The sequence below is a fragment of the Lates calcarifer genome, linkage group LG6 (assembly GCF_001640805.2).
Source record: "Lates calcarifer isolate ASB-BC8 linkage group LG6, TLL_Latcal_v3, whole genome shotgun sequence".
NCBI lineage: Eukaryota > Metazoa > Chordata > Actinopteri > Centropomidae > Lates > Lates calcarifer.
The window spans coordinates 14,684,236-14,709,435 of record NC_066838.1 but is presented as its reverse complement, the minus strand read 5'-3'; the positions used below and the strand labels follow the sequence as shown (position 1 = coordinate 14,709,435).

Here is a 25,200-nt window from a genome sequence, read left to right as displayed (position 1 = left end):
TTAATTGCTAATTAGCAAATGTTAGCATGCTGACACACTGATCTAGGATGGTTAACACAGCAAATAGTATACCTGCTAAACAACATGACTTCAGACTCTTGTTGACCCACACTTAAATCTCATAGGGCAGATCAAAATACAAGACACGTTTGCAGGGAGGCCCTTGGGAAAATTTCGCCTCATATTTAGCCTCCCAGACAGACCTTCTTGACAGACAAAATGAAACTTCAGGGCACAGTCTGTAAACCAAATGAAAATCAAAGGGTAGCCTCACCACCAAAATTCAAAACATGGCTGGAATTACAGATGTGCGGCACATGTCGTGAGTGAGTGCTAGTTTTTCCATGATGCTGACAGGTGATAGGATTTTTTAACCATTGTGATACTGAAATGATATGGTGGTTTGGTCACTGCCATAAATGATTTACCATTGAGGTTGTGGCCAAATTACCATGATGTCATTTTTATGATGTTATCATGGTAAGTTTCATTTAATGCACAAGACAGTTCTTCTTGTGATGTGTACATTTCTCCTGTATTTATTTAACTTATGGGATTTTTACGCTGTCTAGTTTTTGTATACCAAGAGTTTTTGGCTTCACCATCTTTAGCTTCTGAGAATGTTGCATGTACAAAGTCAACAGATCATTGTCCAACAAATTCCAAGAACTTTCCTGGAGAAAAACTATGAAACATTTCATTGTAGTTTGGAGGGGGTAAAGCATATGACAGTGGGACACACATACAAAAATTGTATACACAAGACAACCAAGATGTTGGCTCAGTTACCTTTCATCATAAAGCAAACAGTAGCCTGCTCTACATACAGGCTTGCCAAACTCACACACACTCACACACACATACACACACACACACACACACACACACACACACACACACACACACACACACAGCCAAGCAACAGTGGTCAATGAAAACGTCTCCTCATTTAACAGGAGAGAGACAGACCTCTAGTGGTTTAACACACACACAGCAGACAGCAGCTCAATATGCTGAACGAGGACAGTCACTTACAAAAACACTTTGAAGAGTGATCTTGAGTCCCCGTCAAAAAATATGTGTACACATGCTTTCTCTTTCTACAAACACTGATAAGCTAATCAGGTGACTGTCCCATTTGCAGGAACATCAGTGTCAAAATAATGCAAACATTGTCAGTCCTGTTCTGACAAACATGGCCTGTGTTCTAGGATTTGGTTTATGAAATTGCAGGTCAATGTGTGTGTGTGTTTATCTGCTGAGAAAACCAGATGCCCCGGGCAGAGGTTATGATGTTTAGACAGGGCATTCCACTGAGTAGTGTGAGCACACAAACTCTGAAGGGTGCGGATTTTTAGGACACGCAACCACAATCGAATACACACACTCACACTTCTCCACAGATCTCCTTCACAAACAGCATTCTGTGTATTAACACCTGCCCATGCACACACACACACACACACACACACACACACACACACACACACACACACACACACACACACACATACATACATACACAAAGTTTAGTACAATGATCCATCACTGGGTGTCTCTGCTCCTTGCAGCGCTCCTGGTCCCTTGCTGACTCATGCGGTGTGGCTAGCTTTGGGGTTTTCCACAGAAACGAGAGAAGTCGCTACACAATCAACCCTTTATCCCTGACCTGCACTGAGCTCCACAACTGCACACAACTCATACACTGACTGCTATATTCTTGACACACACACACACACAGACATACAAAACAAGCTTGAATGAACAATATATGCTCGTATTCGCTAACGAGAGTCTGCTGATGCAGAGACCTCGCTGATTTTCATGCTGGGTGTGCACATAATCTCCTGTAGGTGGATATGTGTGGGTGGATGTTGGTGCGCACATGCCTCAGGCTCACTGAGCTTCTCATTAGTCCTCCGCACCGCTCAGAACAAAAGGTGTCCTGGCCACAAAGTGTATGTGTGTGTGTGTGTGTCTATGTGCCAGGGGTGTGTGTATTTTCCAGAGGCTATAACAGCAAGGTTACACCACAACTGGAAACAGATGAGCTTAACAATTAATTGTCTGAACCTAAAATAAAGTGCAGCTGACTGTTTTGCTGTAAGAGACATTATATGCTCCAGTGTAGAGAACTTAAGAACTGTACAAGAATTGGAACTCAACTGAAATATATCAGCACATTGGGATTGCTGAAAAAATTTATTATCTTTTTTAAGCGTGTAATACTGTACATGGTTTCAGCAAATATATAGAATACAATGTGCAATGAATATGAGCAAAATGCTTATTCTTCATGTTCAGCTTTAGAAAAACATGCACATCTGTTCAGTCTGTAACAAAGATTTTCACAGCCAGTCAAATGGCGTGTCCATCAAAAGTAAGACTGAAGGAACAAAGTGACTCCTGTTTCAGCAACGCTGGAAATTGCTGGGAAAAATATGCCCTAAATAGAAGACATTTTGGAAACGTCAAGGCACAGGTGTAAACAGTGTCCCGGCTCCACAGTTTCTGTCCAGATAACACAATCTTTTCCTTATGCAGCGACCTCCACGTTGACCTCAAACACTGAGGTCATGACAGAAAAAACTGTTCCAACAGGATTCAGATTCCTATGCTTTGTATGACAGTGTGAATACACTCATAGGAATACAGGAAGAGCGTCTGCAACACTTGTTCTCAGTCCTTTAATCCATATTCATTGAGAGCCGTTTTGTACATCCCAGCTGTGCGCCACAGAATCAAGCCAATGGTTCTGGTGTCTCCTGCCCTTCTCCACTCTGATTGGTTCACTCCTAAGAAAGGCTTGAGAGAGAAAAGCAGATTTTTAATATTCGGTTGTTACATTATGTATTGGACCCTGATGCAGCTGATGGTGTTCTACAGAGTGCATTTGTAGTGAGTTATATTGCACTGTTACCACGGCTACTAAGTTAATTCGGGCACTTGACTGGTGCAGCTCTCTTAAGGAAGCATCGCTGTGGATTCCTGGGCCGTGAGCTCATAGTTCAGACTTACACACTCAGTTCATGAACATTTTAGATTTCAGTGACTAGTTTCAGCCAATAACACTGATATCATATGACGACATTGACTTCATCCTAAAAACTGAAAAGCTGAAAAGATATATGGGGAACTTAACTCTGTTCCCAAAACACATTATATATCGTCTTCATGTGCAGTTAAATACATAAGAGATGGTTGTATGTGTGTATGTGTGTGTGTGTGTGTGTGTGTGTGTGTGTGTGTGTGTGTGTTTAAAAATACTTGGCTGCCTGGTGAGGGAGAGGCAGGCAGATGTTATTTTGGAGGCTCACATTGCATCGTAATTATGTCCTCGAGTGAGAGTGGGTTTGTGTCCTCAGAAGACTGTGGTGCAGTAAAGGCCCATGACCATAGCAAGGAAACACTGACGTGACTTTGACTCAACATCTAAACACTGAAGTGCTATTTGAAAATAACCTTTAGCATGAACGTAGCTGGAGCCTTGACCCCCCCCCCCCCCCCCCGTGCCACCTCCTCCCCAAGAGCCTGGATGTTTTCACTCCATCCAATGACAGCACCAGCTTGTTTCAACTATTAGCACCCCCTTCAACCACAGAAAGGGAGATTACCACCGTTGCACTATTTGAGAGACCTTTGAGACTTTGAGGGCGAGTGTTTGAGAACCTCTGGCTTGAAGTAAATAAAAATGTACCTTTACTCTTGAGGGGTTTAAGTGATGATTTGACATGTGTTTAGTGGTCAGTTTTAGAGACACACAGCTCTGACACTGACACTGACAGTAAATCTGAGATATTCAGGAGGGTGTGGTGCAACACTATGTCCCCCAGTTCCATAAATTAATGATATTTAAGTCTAAATGCGGTAAATAAATGGAGGAGTCTTCACAAATCTAAGGCTGCAAATTTTAAAACAAACACAGTCTATTTCACCTTTCACCGTCACTGTTGGTAGACTTACCTCAGAGCTCTTCATCCTCTCCAGTGCTGCCCAGGTGCGCTGAGGACAGGTGTCGGTTCCTCCCGGTCTGCACGGCCTGCAGGTTCTTGTAGCGCACCAGTGCCAAAGCGATCTCCGCGTTCCACGCCGCGCCGTCCTGCGGACACCTAAAGTCAATTTCCTTCCCCGTGGCCATGACCACGGTAAAGTACACGAGCCCCCGCTTGTACTCCACGCAATCCACCGTGACCATGCGCTCGAAGCGGAGCTCCTTGGCTTTGGAGCTCCACGCCGAGCCGCCCGGAGCATCCCCGTCGCCACCGCCCTTGCAGTTGTGTAGGCGCAGCCCTTCCTCGGTGAGCACGCAGCGCTTCTTCTTCCACAGCTGGAGGAGCCCGCTGCTGCGCTTCTCCAGCAGCCCGTCTCTCATCACTTTGGCCGGGAGAGACATATGGCCACGCTGTGCCACAATCTTCAGACAGAGGCAAAACTCAGAAAGTCTTAAGCAGCGGTGAGTCTCAAGATGAATCAGTTAAATACACATCTCATGTTGTGCAGTATGTCCCTCAGGAAGAAAACATAATCGGTTTGGGCTATGGCATTAGTAATAACAGCCCACACAAAAACTCTGAGACCGTCAGTAAATAAATCCAACCCATGCGCAATGACGGCGCACCGTGGAGCTCGGTAGGCTGGTCTGCCTGGATATGTTCAAACATGCCCGGCTCCTCTGTGGACCTTTTCCCCCCTTCAACTACAGCACACCGCCTCCTCCCGGTGACGGCATGAGGAGATCCGGGCTGTTTATGAAATTCCCTGCTTAAGTGTGTGTGTGTGTGTGTGTGTAATGTGTGAGTCAGTGAATGCATGCAGACACTTGGATTTTACAGCACTATGTGTGGGGTTTAAGTGTTAACAGAAATACAGTTCAGTCAGTTTGACCACCTTTTACTTGGGTCACAGTGCACCTGCTCAAAAAAAGATGCCCCACACATGCCTGTCAGTATAAATAAACTAAAAGAAATAAGTTAGCTAAATCACTTTTAGCTCCCAACAGTGTTTATGACAAGCTGCTTTTTCCTGTCTCTCTTTCAGAGCTGGAATGTGAGTGGGAGGCTAAGGGTGGGTAAAGAAGTCAAATGTTGTAATGTGTGAGTGAGAGAGAAACAAAAGTGCAAAGAAGCAATGTTTTTGTTGAGCAGATAGAAGGATGACTAATCGGTAGATTACTATTATTACTTATTGTAAACCATTCCATTAGTTTAGTGTAGGCTATTAGTGAAGATGTGCTGGAGGCAGGCATTTCCAGTTCTATACATTACATTTAAACATTTACACACCCTGTCATAATAGTGGGCATGTCTGAAACAGCTGAAAGGCATGTGACAAAAGTCATATTAAGCGGAGAAACTGGTTACATTTTCATATCAAAATTCAAAGCCCTGCTGATTCCCCCGAGGTTTCACTTCCCTGTGCTGTATGAAAATGTCATGTATTTCTGTTTTGTTGTGTCATTCCTCACATCCTTGAAGGTGACATGGCTCTAATGTGTCAGATGAGCTCTGTGGGTGGAGTGAAGCAGTAATTTCCTCAACTATTACAAGATACCAGACTTACCTGATGTAGTTCCGGCAGTGTGATGTGTCACTGTAATGTTATGTAAGGAATGGATACAATAAACGTGTCATTTCTTGAAAACTTAAAACACACAACATGTTCTTTACATACACACAGATACACACACACACAGCCTCACTCACATCTTGTTATATAATTTTGCACCAATTCAGAAAAAGCTGGCGGTAAAATCATTATCTTTCCATTTTATTTATCATCATGCTGTTTGGAAGCCATTATATGTGAACAAGCAGCATTTACTGTGTTACATAGACTGGTGAGAATACTGAGATTTCATTTGCAGACAAGAAAACAGCCCCACAGTAAGAAGACGATGGTAATATTCAGTTAGAGCAGGTATAGTGCAAATCACCAATGCAGCTTTAAATAGATAAATGAGTATTAAGTGTAATGTATGGGTCAATATTAACTGTAACAGCACAAGTAGGCTAATCACCTTTAATCTGTATGGAACTAAGATGGTGTCTTCTTTTATTCTGCCCAGTTTATAATGCAGCTTTATAATCAGGCATGTTTTTATCGGGTGTACAGTATATTTACTGGCAGCAATCTGCCCCCTGCAGGAAGAAGGCGGTAGTGCAGGGCTCTGGAAACCAGTCACCAGTCAAGATCCCAATGAACTCTACTGAGTGTGCGCCAACGCTCCGGCGCCAATTCCGTATCCAAATCCTTTAGGACCGAAGTTTTTGCCATAACACCCTGGAAGACAGACAGGTGACAGGTGATGCTGAAGTTAGTTTAGTGGTAGTAGTCAGTAGTTTTCATTGCTTATTCTTTTCAAGACTGGGTCTGGAGAAAGCAAACAAACAAAAGCCCGAATAGATCCTTATTTGGAGCTAGTCCCGGTCTGATGTGGTCTAGATTTGTTTGTTTTCACAAATCAGAAAGCGTATCGTAAGCCTTATTTACTATTGGTGAACACCTTTCCACAATACTTGGGGGTGCGAAAAACAGAGAATCTGTCGCTCCGTGTTGCCATTTAAATTTCCCTGAACTTTCACCTTAACTGTCGAATCGGATGCTGCGAATCACAGGTTAACTTTGTACTTCACCGTCGTCCTCGGCAGAGGGGGAATAAAATGTGTGTACAGCGGGTAACAAACGTCTGCTATTACCGCTATTAAACCTATTGGCACACCGCCACTGTAAGTGTTTCTGAATGACCTTCTGGGTTTATCAGACACCACTGGTTAATTATTTGTTAAAGAAACCGATGGTTATCTCTATCACTGTATGATAACGTTAATGCATGAGAGGAGGAAACCAGTTGATCCTTTTTTTTAATCAGACAGAAGAGTGTTTGAGAATTCTGCAAATACTTAAATATGAAGTGTGTGGTCATTTGTGTGTCTTTGTTTTTGTCACTTCATGCAGATGCTCTGGCCCAGGGGTCCCCTGACCCCTCTGGCTCATGGGCCTTTTCCTATAGGTCTGTTCAGTAATACATGGGTGCATGTTGTGTTAATTAATTCATTATTTAATTACATTAACAGGAATTGTTATTACTTACAGCTGGGAAGTACTGACAAAAATGTGATGAACATGTCAGTAAGTTGATTAACATGATAAATAATAGGCCATAGTGCCAGACTTGTCAGCTGCTTCATTCATGCTTCAAATCTCTTGATGCACCACATCCTGACCTTTTGGGATGTGGTAGAACAGGATTCAGATCTGTTGACCAGTCCAGTGGCCACTGAGCACAGTGAACTCATTGGCATGTTTGAGGAAGGTTCGACTTGTTTTGTGACATGGTGCATTATCATGCTGGAAGAAACTATCATAAGATGATAAATTGCAGCCATAAGGGGATGCACTTGGTCAGAAACAATACTCACATTGGCTGTGGTATTCAAGCCGTGACTGATTGGTATTAAGTGGTCCAAAGTGTGCCAAGAAAGCATTCCCCACAACATTACAGTCTGGGCTTTTGAAACAAGGCAGATTAGATTGGGCTGTTTCTGCATGATTTAATATATTGCACTTCTGCCACATGATCGGCTGATTAGACAATTGCATGAATAAATAGGAGTATAGGTGTCCCTAATTAAGTGCTTGGTGACTGTATGTCATATTAAATAGGTCTTGAACATAATTTGGTGAGCAGTGCAGACGCCCTGGTGGGATCACAAAAAACTCAGATGAGATTCAAATCACCATAACTGATTATCCCCTGACAATTTCATTGTTGTGTATGTGAGGACATTTTTCTGTGTTAGTGCGCCCTCTGCTGTATTGTTATGTTTATTACAACGCAGTCACCCCCCCACAAACCTGCTAACAAGGCACAGCAGTTCATTTTGTGTCTGTTGGAAATTATAGCACTGTATCCAACCCCACTTCCTCCCAGTTTAAGTTGTGCAGTCTTGCTCTTTTAGTGTTGTGTGTAAAGTGTTTAGTGTAGTCATACTGCTTATGTTTGTGTTAGTAGTTTATGATGCATTATCATCATCATCTCTTTCAGACATATGCAGCCTGAATGGATCAACATGGGTCATCCTGCTTGGCTTCACCTCTCTGGACCAGCATCGAAAACAAGTCAGTATACACACAATATTACTATAGGGTAAATACACAGTAAAGCTACTAAAGGGTGTAAAGTAGATAGTAGACTATTGGCTGCTTCTCTCAGCCATATATTCAGTGTCAGAGTGAACCTGAACAGGGTTGCATGTGTATGTTATTGTATTGTTCAATGTGTAGACATGACAGCAGTCTGATATGCACAGGTCAAATGTGTGTTGCTTGTTCAGCACCACATACATGGTGTCTCTGTAGTTGTGTAACAATACTATAATACTGTTTGAAGTCATTCTTGTATGGGAAGTGAACTCAGTGAAGTTTTACCTTTGCAGTAGATTTCACCATCCTTGTCAGCTAGTGTGGTTGATTCAAGGCTCTTCCCACACGTGGCACAGGTGAAACATCCAACCTTATGCCATGCCTGTAAATGGGAAAAAAAAAAAAAACAGATCTGTTTTAAAATGTGAGTGTTTTAGCATGCTTGTGTGTGCATGTGTATGTTTTTTCTTTCTTACACTTCCAGCTCCAATCACTTTCTCAGCAGCATAGACAGCCTTGCCACAGCGAGGGCACTTGTCTGATCCTCCAAATTTCTGAGCCAGCTTGGATGGATTTGGGTTGGTGGTGGGTTGGTGAGGACCAGGTCTGATGGAAGAAAGAGGGCAAAAATGTGGATAAAGGGCCTTAAAAATACAGCAAGAAGCATGTGTGTGCTTGTGTGTTACTCACTCGTCATGTGTTATACCCAGAGACTCTCCCTTGTCCATGCTGAGGGTCCCTGCTCCCTGGCCATAACCGTAGCCCTTTGGTCCATACTTCTTGCCGTAGCATGCCTTGCAGTAGATTTCATCCATATGAACAGCAACAGTTGTGCTGTCCAAGCTCTTGTGACACACCACTACACAGACACACATCCATATATTATTGTTTTGCATACTTGTGCACATGTTTCTGAGCACACTGTTTTTAAAATATGCTCCTAACTGTTTCCTTTTATGGAACAGTGCTGTTACAGCAGCACATTCTCATCTAAATTCCATCACAGGAATATTCGATTACGAAACAGGAACACAAATAACTCCACTCTGAACTCCATGAACCGACATATTTTTCAAGTCGAGGAGAACAAGAAACTTTGTTTTTTTCTTCTTTCTTCTTTTAATCATTTGAATTTCTTATATTCATGTAGTTACATTAGATTTTTTTAATCCACAGGCAAAGTATGTTTATTTTTTCAGGTAAATTATCTCATTTTGCTGGTACACTTTTGTTGTTCTCATATTTAACTGTCACATACAGGGTACATATAATAATTAGCAGCTCAACTGTAATACCTCTTGTTGGAAACTTTTTTTTTTTGATCTAACATAATAACAGCAAAGTCTCTTACAAGACTTACTAATACAGTAATTAAATAAATGAAAATACCAGGAGTTTTAGACCAGGATGCAATGCAGCCATGCTTCTCCTAGTGTGCTTTTTTCCTGGTGTGCTATTGCTTTCTCCTATGTATAAATGTTTCTTTGAGATTATATGAGCAACGGTCCACATTAGGTTAGTATTACTCTCAACAAGTGACAGCAGCTCAGTGGTTTAAACATTGACAATCACAGGAAGCAGCAAAGAGTTTACTCACTGCACAGGAAGCAGGACCTGTGGAAGCTCCGCCCGTCACAGAGTACCTCCTCTGCAAAGTAAACTGCCTTCTGACAGCGGCCACACTTGTTTCCTCCCCCTAATGGCATCCTTTTGTAATGTATGAAACAAGATCATAGAAATACACACAAACACACTGTGGTTAGTCTGGTGTGTATAAGACTTTTCAACTCTTTATTTGTACAGAGGCTGTCTATAAAGATAAGCACCCAAAGAGATATGCCTAATGCAGAGTTTTTTTTAGTGAGGGAAAAGTGAAATACTAGGGAGTGGCTTTGATCTAAAAGTGCAAAGTCTTTATATATTCTTCCAGGGCATAACCCACTTTATTGCCAGTAATTTACATGTGCAACTAGGCCTTAAATAAAAAAGCAAATGAATCAACAAACTAATAAATTTTACATGACCCGCAAGCAAACACATTCACAGGAGTTTTTGTTCTAAGAAATCCGTCTAAACATCCATATTTGGTTGCCTGTAATTATGACTGTGTTGAGCCAGGCCCAGAGATTGTAATTTCACTCCTGCCAGTTCTCTGTGGCTTCTGTAAAGCTCCATTAAGCCAGCAGTGGGGGAAAAAAAGATGTTTTTGTGAAAGGGCAAGAGATGGAAACTGCTCTTGAGACAACCATTGTGGAAATAATATGAAAATGTCACTTTCTGGAGAGGCTTAAAGTTGGTGTGATGTGAAAGACCTTGGCGTTCTGCCTGTTCCAACCCAATGTTTTTCCCATCATGACCCTCCCTGTCCATTCTCCTGTATCCACATTCCTGACTGTGTAAACCCTCCCACCTCCCTGCCCCTGACTCACAACACCTACTCCCTGCCTGTCTGTCTGTCTTGAACTCTCGATCTTGATTTCACTTTTGCTTTATTCGGAAGGAAATATGCTGAGGAAGAAGCTGCAACTCTACCTGGGTCAGCTTCTTTTTTTATTGACCAATGGGAGGAGCTTAGCTGTCAGTGCACAGTATGAATAAGTTAGGCCATTTCCTATCACCCTTGGACTCGCTTCCTGTTTTTCTATGTTTTTGTTTTAGCAAGTCAGAACATACAGTACAGCATATGATCCTGTTACTCACCCTGAGAAATCTGCCCATAACTAATTGTTCCTCTTTCTTTCTTCAAAAGTAAATACAACACCCCAACATTAAACATAACTTCTTTGCCATAATGGTACTTAATGTGAAAATGAGGTCATGGTATGATAGTAAATCAGAGTGAAGTAATAGGTGGAGTGGTTTGTGTCTGGCTGTTACTGCAATGTGCCATTCTGTCATTAACTGTTTCAGTCTATTTCTGAGGGTTATTCAAAGGCCAGACAGTGAAATCTTAAAAGAGATACAGGAATTATGAGTGCAACAAGTAATGCTCAGAATATTTTCTGGGATGTGACTGGGATTTTAGGAGAATATCATACCGTGCAAATCATTCAGTATAAATATATCAGTGTTACATCTAAATTATTTATGCTGAAATAAAAGAGCTTAACATATACATTTATCAGAATTCTTATGTATTAAATTATTTTTATTATTATTGTCTATGACATACTGTGTAAAAGTGCTGCTATCAAGGCAAGCTAATCAATGAAAGGCAAATACAAAAAAGTGCAATAATTGCTATGTTCTTTTTGTTGAAAAGTAGCTCTGTGTCTAGGGTCAGTTAAAGTGACAGAAATTGAAGTTGAACTGGTAAACTTTAGTGAAAGAGAAGCAGAAGAAGCAGATGTGAAACATGGAGTAAAGCAAAAGGCCTTGATTATTAATGTAATGCTCATTCTGGAGACAATTCATAATATTAGCCACTCAGACGCCAATGGGCATTTTCAGGATTTCAGTTGTAAAGGCTCGCAGTTTGTATATTCTACACTCCTGGAAACACGACTGAGTGCCAACAAAAGCAGAAATGTAAGGAATGTTTTTGTGCCAGATAGAAAAATATCATTTTAGAGCTTTCCAGTGGCTCAACTAGGAAAATGTGAGTTGAAGTGGTGAGTCAGAAACCTCAACTAACATTCTGATTATTTTCATGTCATTTTACAGCAGTTTTGGAGGCAAGGCCATCAGTGAGGAGCAGGAGAAGAAGGTAGGAGTTTGGACAGGAGCTGAGTGTCAGGATGTGAAAATGACCAACTCCTAGCTCCCAGCTTCAGGATGAAGTACATAGAGCAGAAGGTGAGAAAAAATTATGAAGAATATCTAAGGAAAAAGGGCAGAAGTGTATTTAGAATTGTACACATAAGGGCTTCACTGACTTGTCACGACTGACCAGACTGATAGCTGTCAGTCTGACCACAAAGGTAAACGCATAGAGAAGTGAGAGAAGATGATAAAAGAGTATTCTCACTCGACATACTGAAAGGGTATTAAAGCCATATCTCTGATCTAAAACTAGGGCACTTTTTTGATGAGGTTTATGATTGCTGTGCTAATACTCCAGGCATTTGCTCAATTATCTTGAGGGTGAATCTGGTACAATTTAATGGTGGTGCTGCAAGTTTAGGCACGTAGAGATACAGACAATGGTACAAGAATGCTTAAGACAGAAGCGAAGCAGAGGTAAGGAGTGTAAACTCGGAGCAAATCAGGAAGTCCGTTCATGAGGTAGATGTGACTGCATGTGACATTTGTGTGATTTTAGGCTTAGGTTAATTTCAGTACAACTTGTCCAGTATTCTCTTTCAGCCTTTACACATAAAGATCTTTGTGTGCTGTTTTAGGTTTTTACTGTAGATTCTAACACATAGAGTCACTGTTTAACTTGGCAGGTTCCTAGCCAAACTAGCATGTGATACCTTTGTAGACTTTAATACATAATTGCTCTTTAAACAGAAGAAGTATCATCTGGCCTGACTTGCTCCAGAGCTTAATGAAAGGTAAATTTACATTGTGGCAGAGTGTTTTTCCCATACTGCATCAGCAGAAAGATTGGGAAATTGAATATAGAAAGAAGGAAGCAGAAAGCAGGAAGCTTAAGCAGTCTGTAATATTTTTACATTACTCACCTGTGGTTAGTTAGGTGCTGTCAGTCTACGATGATAGACAGGTTGAAGTTTGACTCCTCGATACGAGTAGCGTTAATGCAGTGCCAGAGTGTGTTCAGGGAAACCAGCTGGCCACAGTTGTGGTGGAGGAGTCGCGCTTTTAGTCTGCAAGAGAAAGGTATCCAAATGTGTGACTTTGTCCTGGTGAGCCCACTGTTATAAATGGACTCAGTTAGACTGCAGCTATGTGCCTCTCCGCTCTTCCACCGATCCAGATGTGCTGAAAAGGGAGGAGCCTCTGTTGTTGCTGTTCCAGTCTGCAAACTTAACTTCGTGTTGAGGAACAGAGAGTTTCTCACTGACTGACCGACCAAATGAGAGAGAGAGAGAGAGAGAGAGAGAGAGGGAGAGAGAGTGTGAATGGGGAGGGGACTTGGACTGAAAAGCTGTGTATTGTCTTGCACAGTTTAAATACTGTTGCCTAAAAAGAAATAGAGCTAGAAACAACAAAAAGGAAGATAAACTATGTGTAGTGCTACAAGTAGAACAAAGACGTGCTGTACTTTTGTCTGTAACTTTTTCTCCTTAGTTGCAGGCTCCTTGAAATCATGCACAAGGCCTGACCTTAGAGCTTTTAGAGAGATTTACAGGACAATTAACAAGCAGTCAGCCCTGCTAAAGTGGTTGAGCTCCACTTTGCTAAAGCGGTTTTATAGTGTGTCTCTTAAAGCACCCTGCCAATCATGAAATTGCCTGCTGTGGGTTAGCATAACTGCACCGTGTCGTGTTGAGATTTTGTTTAACCATTGGTATTTTCTTTCTTCTCTTCCATGTTTGTTCTTTTAAGCCAGTAAATTCATCCCTTTACCCCTGTGTAGAGTTCAACCTTTAACAATTAATCAGCTTGAGGAGTTAAATAGTAAATCAGTTGCTTTCCCTCATACTTAGTAAGTAGGACGTAGTGTCAAATTAATTCCAGCCATTGTGCTTTATTACCATGACCTTACATGACCTTTTGAGACTTGCTGTTAAAGGTCACTCAAATATGCTTAATGGATGAGAAGGCATTAATAGAAATGGACAGTGGAGCTGCTCGCTTATACAGACAGAGTGGATGATAGACAGTGAGCTCTACAATAATTGATCTCTGCTACCATCATGTGGTCATTGTGGGTACTGAACACCAGGATAAAACCAGAAGGCTGAAAAACAGTGATTCTTGTTTGTGTATCTGTGACACCAGCACATTTACTACTTAAAAAAAAAAAAAAAAAAAAAAAAAAAAAAAAAATATATATATATATATATATATATATATATATATATATATAAAATAAATCTTTTTCCAGCTCATCCAATGTGAGGATTTGCTGTTTTTCTTTGTTTTATTTATTTATTTATTATCATTGTGAGCACATTTGGTTGGACGAAGAAAAAATTGGGAAGAAACTGGGTATTTCTAACTAATTGATTTAAAAAAAATCAGCAGATTAATTAATAATTGATAGAATTATTAGCTGCCGCCCTATAGGTAGTCAGTCTCATGTAAATATGGCCTGTAAGTCATAACTAATTGAATTGAAAATCAAGAGTCACAATAAGAAATGTGGAATGTGTTAAGGAAGCAAGAGAAAAAGCCAAGTGAAAGTAACGATGGGTTTATTATACATATTATACAAGAACCACACATTCACATACACTTACAGAACATTATTCCACTTCAGACACAGCCAAAACCGCTGTAACTGGTTGATATGCATGCACACAAATCTTGGTGAAATGTCCTGTATGCTGTATAATGCCTCGGCAGCCTCAGCTTCTCAAAACACGTTGAGGCGGTGGGAAATGTTGCCTCTACTACTTCCACCTTCATCTCTGTGGCTGGCACCTCCCACCCTATCCAGAACTTTATGAGGCTCTTTAGCTCAGCTGGAGACGCTGTGTTAAAATAGCAGCTGGTCAGACAACACAGAATCTGCTGGGCATTCATGCTACACTAGCTAAAGAATATCACAGTGAAAATAGTCACACATACCGTTTTCAATAAATGTTTTCAAGTAGCCAGACACCCGACATACATCTGTTACATCTGACTCATCTTCATCTTCTATGTTGTAGCTCTCACAGAAGACTGTTACAAATGAAGGCCATATGATGCAGCCCAAGACCATCTGAAATCACATGGAACTACAGCTGTATTCAACATAATCTATGGTCTTCTGAGTGTCTGATAGTGGTGCAATTTACTGTTGCAAGGGAATGAATCTGAACTCCTTAGCAGTTACTGTTTATGAACCTGTGTGTATACAGCATTAGACCACTGTTACATATGCCTTGGCTTCAGTACCTGAGGTGTGACCTGTGCCTCTGATTCCCTGGGAAACAGGAGTGGGATTACATCTCTTCTGTGAATGAGAAGAGGCCACAGTCCTGTCTCTTTCAAGCCTTTTCGGAACTGATTGATTTGACGCCTTGTTTGCTCGATAACCTGCAATACAAGAGACATGGTATAACTTATAAATTATGATTTGCCAGATGTTTTCATTCTCCTATCCCAGCACAACTGTACCGTTCATCTTCATTAGCAATCGTTCCATGTGTTCATATGTAGCTTATTTTACTGAAAAATAGCTGTAACATATACAGATAATGTCAGTTGAATAGTTTAAAACAAAAAGCCGCGTATGCTCCAGGCTTCTGATTATTGGCAGTTGGATGATAAAGAATTTTTGTTACCTCCCCCAAGGAGGTAATGTTTTCACCAGTGTCAGCAGGATTATGCAAAAAGTACAGAACTGATTTTCACCAAACTTGGTGGAGTATTGGGGCATGGCCCAGGGAAGAACCCACTGAATTTTCCTGTTAAAGAGGAGGATCCAGGAATTTTTTGCTCTTTTTCCTTAATATTGCGAGATATGCCATTTTTCAGCGTTTTCATCAGTTTCTCAGGAAATGATGTGTGGATCTTGATATTTTTTCTAGTATAAGAGCTAGACATACATTTGTTGGATTGTTTGGCTTTGGCAGAAGTATGCACTCTGCTGAGTGCCGTTCTACTTGAATTATGTTGCGGGTAAAATGTCCCTTTTTTGTTGCACTCCATTTTCTTGCTGATAAATTGAGTCCATTACTGGTTATGATAATATAAGAGTGGCAACATGACCTTTACAGTGACTATTGGGTATTGTATAAATGACTGTAATGGCCAAACAGATTACTCTCAGCGGAAAAGTGTCTTTTCCTGACCAATGATCAAGAGCATTTGAAAGACTTAAGTGGGTATAAATAAAGTTATATCAAAACAAGCCAGCAATAAATGCTCTTTGGAATACTAAAACATATTGTAATGAAATAATATGTTATCTGATGGTAGGTTCTTCAGTGTGAGCAGCATTAGTGTGAAGAAATTAGAATGACTTGAGAAGAAGAAGAAGAAGAAGAATAAACTGAAAAATACTTTGACATTTACATTGTGAAAGAGAAGCTTTTCAGACAGCCATTTCCTGTTGGTGGCATTTGGTGTTGGCAGGTTCCATGACAGGCAGAGTTGATGGATGGGGTCAGATTCTTTTAATTCAGTATCTCCGTCTAGCTGGAATAAAACATGATCAAAAATATGTATTATTCAAGCGGGAGCCACAAAATATATTAAACTGATTGCAGGTTTATAGAGCTGAGTCTGTGCATTAAGTGACAGATGGAGCTTTTTAGTAGAAAATATAAATATTTTTCATGTTTCATGGTGACCTCTTCCAAACTTTCTCACCATTTTAACAGTATCTCGGATGTCGAGGTCAGGGCAGTCTCGTATCGTCACAGGAGTAGTCTCCAGCGAACCTCCAAAGAGAACATGGATAATGGCTGGGCTAAGTCCTGGAAAACTTGGGCCGCAGTGCAGGAAGGAATGGCCGATCATCCGGCCCGCTACGGTGAACATGTTATTGTCAAGCAGTTCCTCTGAAACTGAGGGGATTAGGTGGTCAGACTCGCCTTCGAAGATTTTGGTAATGGCCGTACTTCCTGCAATTGCAATATATAGCGAAGGTTAATGACTAAAATGAAATGGTTAGGGTTAGAGAGAGTGAAGAAAAACACATTTGAGCAGAATATAGTCTGTGTAAGTTGAATTAGACCCATAGTTCACCTTGGCTGATAAGCTGTTATAGTGATTGCTATAATCATTATCATAAGTTTCAGGTAAATGGTCCATCTTTCATCTGTTTCAATGATTGTATTGGATTGGATTGTCTTGTTTATCAGGTTATCCACCTCAAGTTATGAATTAATTGCATGAGTGGTGAATAACTTGAATAACTAACACTAAATACTACATGATTTAAAAAGCATAGATATATAATGACATAAAAGTACAGTATTACATTTTACAATACACCATTTACCACTTTGGGCTGTGTACTCTACCTGTGATTTTTCTGTTATGTCCTGTGTAAGTTAAAGATAGACTAGGACATGGAAAATCAGCCAAATAGAATGAAGAATGTAACACATGTTGCAAGCTAATGCCTTAAATAACATGTCAACTTCAGTCCCTGCTAATTAGCCCCAACATCACTTGTTTTTGGTAAATTAGTTAATAATAATAATAATAATGGTAAATGTTTGGTCTGGTTACATGAACAGAACGTATGTTATTAGCTATTAGTGCTGCAGCTAACAATAAGCTTTTCAGCAGGATTATTCTCCCAATGATTTCCTTGACTGATTAGTTAACAGGTTGGTCTGGGAAATGTCAGAAAACAGAGAAAATGCAGGTCACTACATCCTTTAAACCCAAGGTGATGTTCAGCACCCAAAGATGTTCAGCGTGCTATAACATAAGTTATGGAAAAGCAGCAAACTGTCACCTCACTTTCAAATGGTTGGCATTTGAGCTTGATAAATAACTTGAAAAATGATTAAATTATCAGATTAATTGCCAGTTAACTCTCTGTCAGTCGATTAATCCATTTTTTTCAGCAGTCAGAAACTTCTGAAAATAGTCTCAATCAATGCTGTTCATGTTGTTGTGTGTGTGTATGTTGTTGTGTCTAACCTATGTTTATATGGAATCCACTCATTAGCTTGAAAATCACTGTTGACATCATGTGACGGTCGACCCCACTTCCTGTTGCAACATCCCCTGTGCAGAGACACACACCTTTATCACTACTTTTACCAGTTGGTGTAGTACTATTGAATCTACTAGTGACTACCTTGAAGTTTGCACCGAAGTGGAGATGCCCACTGAACGTTGTCTCTCCTGTAGAATCTGACTAAAGCTTGGTCTTGCTCCTCTTTGTCATGTCTGATGTCCAGACTCAGAAATAGACTTTTAGAGTCATTGTTGCTGTGAAGAAGGTCCTGTGAGAATAACCAACCGGCAAGCTTTGGATCTGGCACTGTTCTCCACTCTGAGACCAAACAGAGTAAAACAAGAAGATAATATGTGAACCATTTGACACAAAGAGTGACCACAAATGAAGTTTGTGGAAGAAACATGCAAATGACTGTCAGAAAAAAAAGATTGAAGAAAAGATTAGATTGAAGAAACATGTACTGCCTGTAGTAACAGTTGAAATTTCCTCAGTTTCTTCCATCTCTGTAGGCACTGATCCAATCATAGTGGACAGTCTGGTCTAACAATCTGTGAGAAAAGAATCTATAATAAGGAACAGGACAAATGGCAAATGCTGTAACAGTCCTGTGGTTAAACAAGTCAAGAAATATGTCAAAATTGAAGGCTGCTGTTTCAATGGTATGTTGTCTTGCAGTGTTTCTTTCCTCTGACCCTGGGGCAAGAAAGAAGAGACATGTCAACTGGTCCTTAACTTTTAACCTAAATGGATCTGATCATTAGTTTGCAAATTTTGCTTTTCTGTCTACAGTAGTTAGCTTTTCCCCCCACTTTTTGGATGAAAGAATTTTCCTCTAACTTAACCTTTGGTCGAGTATATGGTGGTCACCTCACAGTCCTAAACTTTTAAAATTTAGTCTTGCAATGTATAAAACATTTTTCTCAGTGGAATGTATTGTTATTTCATGTGGTCAGTGGATTAATATTCATTAAGATGAAATGTGTGCGGATTAGAAGATTATCATAATAAATGGAAAATAATCTCAAAACAGTCAAAAAGAAAAAGTGAAACTGAATTAGCTTGATTTCCAGCAGATTTTAGGAAATGATACCTAAATCAGAATCATGGTTTGAAATAATATCAGCACGAGGAGATTACAGCATTTTAGATTCACATCACTTCTCAGACGACCCCTGAAGTGCAGAAATGTTCAGTCAAGACTTTATAAGGAATGAGGAGAGAAGGATGATAGAGGTGTGGTCTTCAATAAACTTCCTGTTACACAGGGATTACCTGACTTCACTAAAATATAGTAAAGCAGTTCTTGAAAAGAAGAGTATTACATGTTAGTCTTCTGTTAGAGAGAGATCAATTAGTGAAAAAGAAGAGCAGGTAGTTGTCAGACAGAGGTAGCAGCTGTGCTTACCTGTGAAGATCTGTGACTGTCTCCTCTCTGTTTCTTGTGTTTGCTGTCAATGCTGTTATTGGGGCTGGGTGGGAATTTCAACTCCCTGTCGTCTAAGCCGGTTTAACTTGTCAGCACAGGTATTGTAAAGGCAGAAGAGACTAGAAGCTTACCCTAAGGCAGCTCTTTAAAGGACAAATTTTAAAAATGACAGTCAACACATTTTGCATACAATCCACTAACTAATCACAGCTGGATTGTATGGTTGAAATGACTATTACATATTCCTCTGTCACTCACAGTACATTGAAATGAATGACAATACTGAATTATCACCTGACATGGATTGTATGGTTGGAAATGACAATAAATGTACAATATGAATGAAAAGAAAATAATTTCCTGCTCCCATTTCAAAATAAGTAACATACTATCATACATACTAATGCTTTCAACAACCTTTTAAGGTACAGAGTATCACTGGAGTTATGAAGTCAGATAAAAGATGATTCAGTTTAACAAAAAGCTTAGTTTTTGCAACTGACAAATCTTCTGTGGACCTTCTCTATAAATTGAGAGGTGAAATTTATTAGTTAATCCACAGCAGATTAACTATTATTAGATATATATTAAAAAATATAGCCTAACAATTTTAGTAATATGCTATTTAAAAATCATCTCAGTTTTATATGGTACTAAATATCTTTGGGTTCGAAGATGTCATTTTTCATCTATAATGTATGTAAATTATAATGTTTTTCTTTTTAAAAAAAACATTTTGTGACATTATGGAAACAAATTGATAAATCAAGAAACTAATTTGCAGATTAATTTATTAACAATGAAAATAAACATAAATTGCAGCCTCAATCACTAAACCTTTCTCAGAGTATGGCTACTAGAGATCAAACATTTGCAGGACTAGTTACCAGTCATAACCTTTGTCATAACCTCAATCTTAAACTTATTCGGCCCCATCTCAAACTGCTTCACTGTAGTGAGGCAGTCTGGCTCCATCTAGTGTTAACAGTGCAGTCACATGAGGCAGAGTCATACATAATGTAGAGACAAGCTCAGGATGCTGACACACTCTGAATAGAGAACTGTGGTAACTAAAGACAAACTTTCCCAGGGAACTAGTGACTTCCTCTAAACTGAACCTGTTTGTTTGTTCAGAATCAGTACGTGTCCTTTTTTTCTTTTTTTGTTTTCTGATTTTACTCATCTCAGTGAAGCGACACATCTGAGGACCCATGGCCCAGACAGTCAACATATTAGAGTAGCCCCCACCCTTGCCTCCCTCCCTCCAGATGCCCCTCAGGGTGACAGTGACACAAGTGTCCCATTGTCACAACAGCATCTGTCAGGGTCTGTCTCTCCGGGGGGGGGGGGGCGGCATGCCTTGGGGGACATCAGTAGATTAGCTATAACATTAACCCTCTCCCCTCAACACACATACGCACACACACACACACACACACACACACACACACACACTCATTGTAGACGCATGCACACTCCTACCCATAATCCTTCTCTTACAAGTCACTTCCCGTTTCATGAGCCACTGAGTCAAAGCAACAGATCATGTGAGTGTGTTTTTGTGCTCGTGGCTGATTTTGGAGTGTTTGCTGTGCATCAGTCTCACAGACCAAACTCTCTGGGAGCAGGAAAAAGAGGAGACGGGCCCTGGCAATTAATACGAGTACTTGCAGGTGAGCATTTAAGTGATTGTGCTCGACAGCATGAGGGGCAGACTGTACTGTATGCTGGGCCGAGGAAGGGGTTGTGGGGGGTGTATGTGTAGGCTACAGTATGCATGTACCCTGTGTGTGTTGGGGGAGGTGCTGTGCTTCCAGGTCAACATACTGTGTGCTAATATTTTCTCATTTCTCAATATATCATGGTTGGCTGATCAGTTGATGTATTTATTTGCATACATGCAGTTTAACTGGACACATTTTCCATTATTTATATATGTCTCCAGCAGAGACTTGCAGACAAAGTCAAGTGTTAGCACTGACCTGTCAATGCCTGATCAATAATGTGATCATCCAAAGAGCTCTGAGGCTGTATTTGCCGCAAGATCAAGACTGTAGAGACCCTTACAGTCTGGTGATTGATTAAACGCGCAGTAAATAACCTTTTAAACGTCAGTTGAAGCTGAGGAATATACAGCATTACAGACGTATTTTGTGGGTCTGATTCTGTTGTGAATCACAGTCTTCATTAAAAATTCAGCACTGTCCCTGATGTCAGTGTGTCAAACTGTAAGCCAGCTCAGCAGAAATATGAGAAGAGAGGACAGACAGAGAAATGGAGAAAGAATAAGAGACAAAAAACATGAAAGAGAGAGACTGAAAAGCAAAAAAAAAATCACAAAATAAACAGATCCCCTTCTGTTAAACTCGCAGCAAAAAAAATCTGTGAGTAAATACAGGAATGAATGATGTCTGGTTGTCAAAATAGCTGATAAAGACATCTCTGGGGCTTGAAATCTCAGTTTCACACCTCGCCATCACACACAAAAACACTAACAGTTCCAGCAGTGTGTCTTACTGCTGCTACATTTAAACAACATTTTCCTCTGTAAACTGAATCTGTCAAGCAGACTGGCTGCATGTGATGAGATTTCTACAGTCTATGGTTTATGGAAACGGGTAGACAATCTGGAGAGGCTGAGTTCAAGGTTAGATCCTGGGATGTACAGTATATTGTCACTCCCTATTTGGCAGCTGGGAAAAGACGTCAGTAGAGGGGTTTACTCTGCACATGTTGATGGCCGCCTACTGTTTTCAGCCTCTCCTTGCTTTTTTTGTCTCCCTTATTTCTCTCTTTCTCTCTCTGTCTCTTGCTCCTCCCTTTTCATTAGAGTTGTGGGACGAATTAGAGGAGTGATGGATGGGCTGCTCCTCCTTCAGGGTCCTTGTCCATACAAGTGTGTGTGCTAAGCACAGACGCAGATACAGACATCACATGTAAGTGTGTGATTGTGTGCATTTATGCACATGTTCAGTTGTCGTCAGAGGATCTATCATTAGCATACCCTGTTTTTTTGTATGCGTGTTTCTTTTTTCACGCTGACCACCAATTAGACCTCGAAAACCGGATGATGGGTTTGGGCTTTTCACATTTGTGGCTACATCTGCTTAATTACCATGTATTACTCACACTATACAGACAGCCATGCACGGGTACACACACACACACACAAACCACACTCATCCAGCTAATGGACCGGCCTGTCTCTGCCTTAGCTGGGGCTTATATTTCACCTCAGAGAGGGAGGGAGCACAGCCAACAGGTCCATTACTGAGAGAGAGAGAGAGAGCGAGCGAGAGAGAGAGATTGTGATTAGGGGAGGAAAAAAGGAAGAGAGGGGCGGGAATACGGCTGCAGGCGTACTGCGGCAGCAGCAGAGCGGCATGACGTGCTAGACGAGTGGAATGACAGAGACTCTCTCTCTCTCTCTCACACACACACACACACACAAATGCACATGCTCGCAGCTCAGGGGGCTGCCAGGCAAAAGTAGACAGAAGCAAAAGGCAGGGACTCAGCTGGACGCACTCAGCAGCATACAGATTGGAGACAAACTCACTTGATGCTTTGTGTGCTGATGCTTGCAGAGGGTGAGTGCAGCCTTGTGTTTGTTTTACTTCAGTTTGTATTTGATATTTCTGTTTAGGCATGTGTTAATTTGACTGCTGCTGCGCATCTCTCCCTGTTTGTGTTAATATGTGCTCTCTTGTTGGTGTAAATCCAACTGTGACTCTGTGAACAGATAAATAAAAACACTGTATCTTGATCTGTGAGAATGTTCACAGCAGTATCACAGTTGGCAGCGGAACATAGAGATGGCGGTAGGGTGAAAGAAAGAGGCAAACAGAAAGAAAGGCAGAGCTTAAGTGGGATGAAAAGAGACTAGAGGGGATGAGAGAGGTGGGGGGGTATCCTATAACCAGGGGTGACATGATGTGATCGGCCTGAGTCAGCACTATAGGGGCTGTATGACTCAGTGCAGCATGCATAACATGCATCTGGGGACGGTGCGTTGAGAGTGATGTGGAGAGGATCTGTGGCAGTGAATCAGGACGGAGGGAAACTGTTTGTGCACACATGGTCATGTTTATATTGTCGGTTGTCTGGTTATGCTCTGTCCTGTTTAGTTTGTGGGTGCCTGTGTTTGTACCACTATACTTGCTTCTATAATGAGTGCATCTGGAGGGGATGTGGGCTTTTTTCTTCTTTTCTATCCTGGTACGGACTCTAACTTGAATGCACACTGACGCACGGGGACTCGTGTCACCGTGGGGACAGAAAATTGAGGTCCCTATGGGTAAAGACTGCTTCTTTAAAGGGCAAGACTAGGGTTAGGTTCAGGTTACAGTTGGGTTAAGGTTAGCGTTAGGGTAAGGGTAGAGGTTAGGCATTTAGTTGTGATGGTTAAGGTAAGGGTAAGGAGCAAGGGAATGCATTGTGTCAATGAGTATTCTCACGGGGATAGTGGAACAAGTCTTTGTGTCTGTGTGTGTGCGTCTTTTCCCTAGTTTGCCAGTGATTCACACTCCCTCTGAAGAAATCTTTAGACTCCACATCCGATGACTTCTCCATGTGGTTGGACTATGCTGCACTGAAAACCTTGTGACACCAGTTTTTAGTAATTTTTGTGTTGAATTCAGTGTTGAAATCCCATTTTGTGTGAAAGTGGGTATCCTCATTGAATGAAACAGTTAGAAAACCCATTGTCCGACATGAAAATACACTGTGATGACACGAACAACAACAACATCAAAAAAAAAAACAATCTGTGCTGGAGATACAAGGTTTTTGATTAATTTAATGCTATATTGTGACACTTGGATGGCAGAATATGTGTCATGGTGGGTCACTGTAGGCCAAGTAAATTTCCAATTGGGTCACTGACTCATGATAACATAAACAGTCTTCAGTTTTCACTTTGTGTGTGTGTGTGTGTTAGAGATGACGTTTTTCTACCAAAAGATGAGAACACAGATTTCATCAAAGAAAGTGACTTTGAAAATGAGTCACCTCAGTGCGGGGCCTCTGATTGGATGAAAATGTCCTCTTCCCGTTTGTTACAGCTTCCTGTCTCTGTGAATGGTGAGGCGGCAGCGGACCAATGGGAGGGCAGCCGTGAGGATGCAACAGTGATCCAGGAAAAAACAGCCCATTGTTCCTGGGACGTCGGAGAAGTGTGACCTCCCTCCAGCCGGCTCTGCCTGCCTGCTCGGCTTAACGGCACACTGACGGACTCAGTACCCCAGTGACAGGTAAGACACTCGTGGGACAGCGGATCTGCTCACACGACATTTCATCGTAAGCAGTCTATGAACCTCAGATGTTGTTATTTTTATGCTGTTGCGACTTCCAAGAAAACAGTGCCTTTCCAGGAATCCTGACAGCTCATTTTAGTGTTTTTGCAATACTGTGTGTCACTATAGCACACTGTAAGATGATTTATGACGCTCACATTATGGCTGTTGTTTTTGTTGTTGTCATTATGGAAGTAATTACATTCATTTATTTTCAACTTCCCAGATTGGGTGACACACACAAACTCGCAGGCATTGCTAATGTCCTTTACTTCACAGACAGAGAGGCCTGTGTTCCCACCTCATTTATTGATTTTGCGATGAGTCAGAGGGTGTTCGTCACAAGGGTGAGTGTGTCTGTGTGTGTGTGAGAGGGTATGGGTGTTTCTTTGATCAGACGAACTCAGCGCAGGCTGTGTGTGTCATGGGACAATGGTGTATATGATTAGCAAATTAGAAGCTGACATCTAATGCAGCTGCACGTTATCCTTCTTTTTCTCTCTTCAGACAGTACATACTAAACTGTTGTCTTTCGTGCTGATTTTAAGGTTTTTTTTTTTTTTTATCAGCTTACATAATGCAACTTCCGCTATTTGCAGACAGTAGAAATGAACAGATAGCAGAATAGTGAGGAATCT

The 25,200-nt window shown here is 41.0% G+C and overlaps 3 protein-coding genes across 8 annotated transcripts in view; 1 reads left to right on the top strand and 2 right to left on the bottom strand.

The window, feature by feature from the left end:
* Positions 1-2,166: 2,166 nt before the first annotated feature.
* Positions 2,167-4,698, bottom strand: phlda3 (pleckstrin homology-like domain, family A, member 3). The gene is made up of 2 exons (XM_018668160.2): positions 3,964-4,698; positions 2,167-2,805 (listed from the first exon to the last, which is right to left on the bottom strand). The coding sequence occupies exon 1, from the start codon at positions 4,391-4,393 to the stop codon at positions 3,965-3,967; it is 429 nt and encodes a 142-aa protein (XP_018523676.1). The 5' UTR covers positions 4,394-4,698; the 3' UTR covers positions 2,167-2,805; position 3,964.
* Positions 4,699-5,750: 1,052 nt separating this feature from the next.
* csrp1a (cysteine and glycine-rich protein 1a) lies at positions 5,751-13,116 on the bottom strand. Its single transcript, XM_018668158.2, has 6 exons — positions 12,768-13,116; positions 9,740-9,849; positions 8,833-9,001; positions 8,619-8,748; positions 8,428-8,524; positions 5,751-6,279 (listed from the first exon to the last, which is right to left on the bottom strand). The coding sequence occupies exons 2-6, from the start codon at positions 9,846-9,848 to the stop codon at positions 6,203-6,205; spliced, it is 582 nt and encodes a 193-aa protein (XP_018523674.1). The 5' UTR covers position 9,849; positions 12,768-13,116; the 3' UTR covers positions 5,751-6,202.
* Positions 11,531-25,200, top strand: part of LOC108877911 (neuron navigator 1) — a 94,925-nt gene continuing 81,255 nt past the window's right edge. For 3 of the 6 annotated variants that reach the window (XM_051071220.1, XM_051071219.1, XM_051071218.1), the window contains exons 1-2: positions 20,807-20,941; positions 24,332-24,520. The gene's annotated coding sequence lies outside the window, so the exon portion shown is untranslated. Of the gene's footprint in view, positions 11,938-20,806; positions 20,942-22,098; positions 22,205-24,331; positions 24,521-25,200 lie in introns of those variants that run through there. The other 3 variants (XM_051071217.1, XM_051071216.1, XM_051071224.1) reach the window with 3 other exon arrangements.

What these genes read in the sequence shown, in the direction of transcription:
- csrp1a (XM_018668158.2), bottom strand. Translation starts at nt 9,848, where the DNA reads ATGCCATTAGGGGGAGGAAACAAGTGTGGCCGCTGTCAGAAGGCAGTT. An exon ending in CAGGTCCTGCTTCCTGTGCA is followed by an intron (nt 9,002 to 9,739) that starts GTGAGTAAACTC and finishes GTGTCTGTGTAG; the next exon opens with TGGTGTGTCACAAGAGCTTG. An exon ending in AAGTGATTGGAGCTGGAAGT is followed by an intron (nt 8,525 to 8,618) that starts GTAAGAAAGAAA and finishes TCCCATTTACAG; the next exon opens with GCATGGCATAAGGTTGGATG.
- phlda3 (XM_018668160.2), bottom strand. Translation starts at nt 4,393, where the DNA reads ATGTCTCTCCCGGCCAAAGTGATGAGAGACGGGCTGCTGGAGAAGCGC.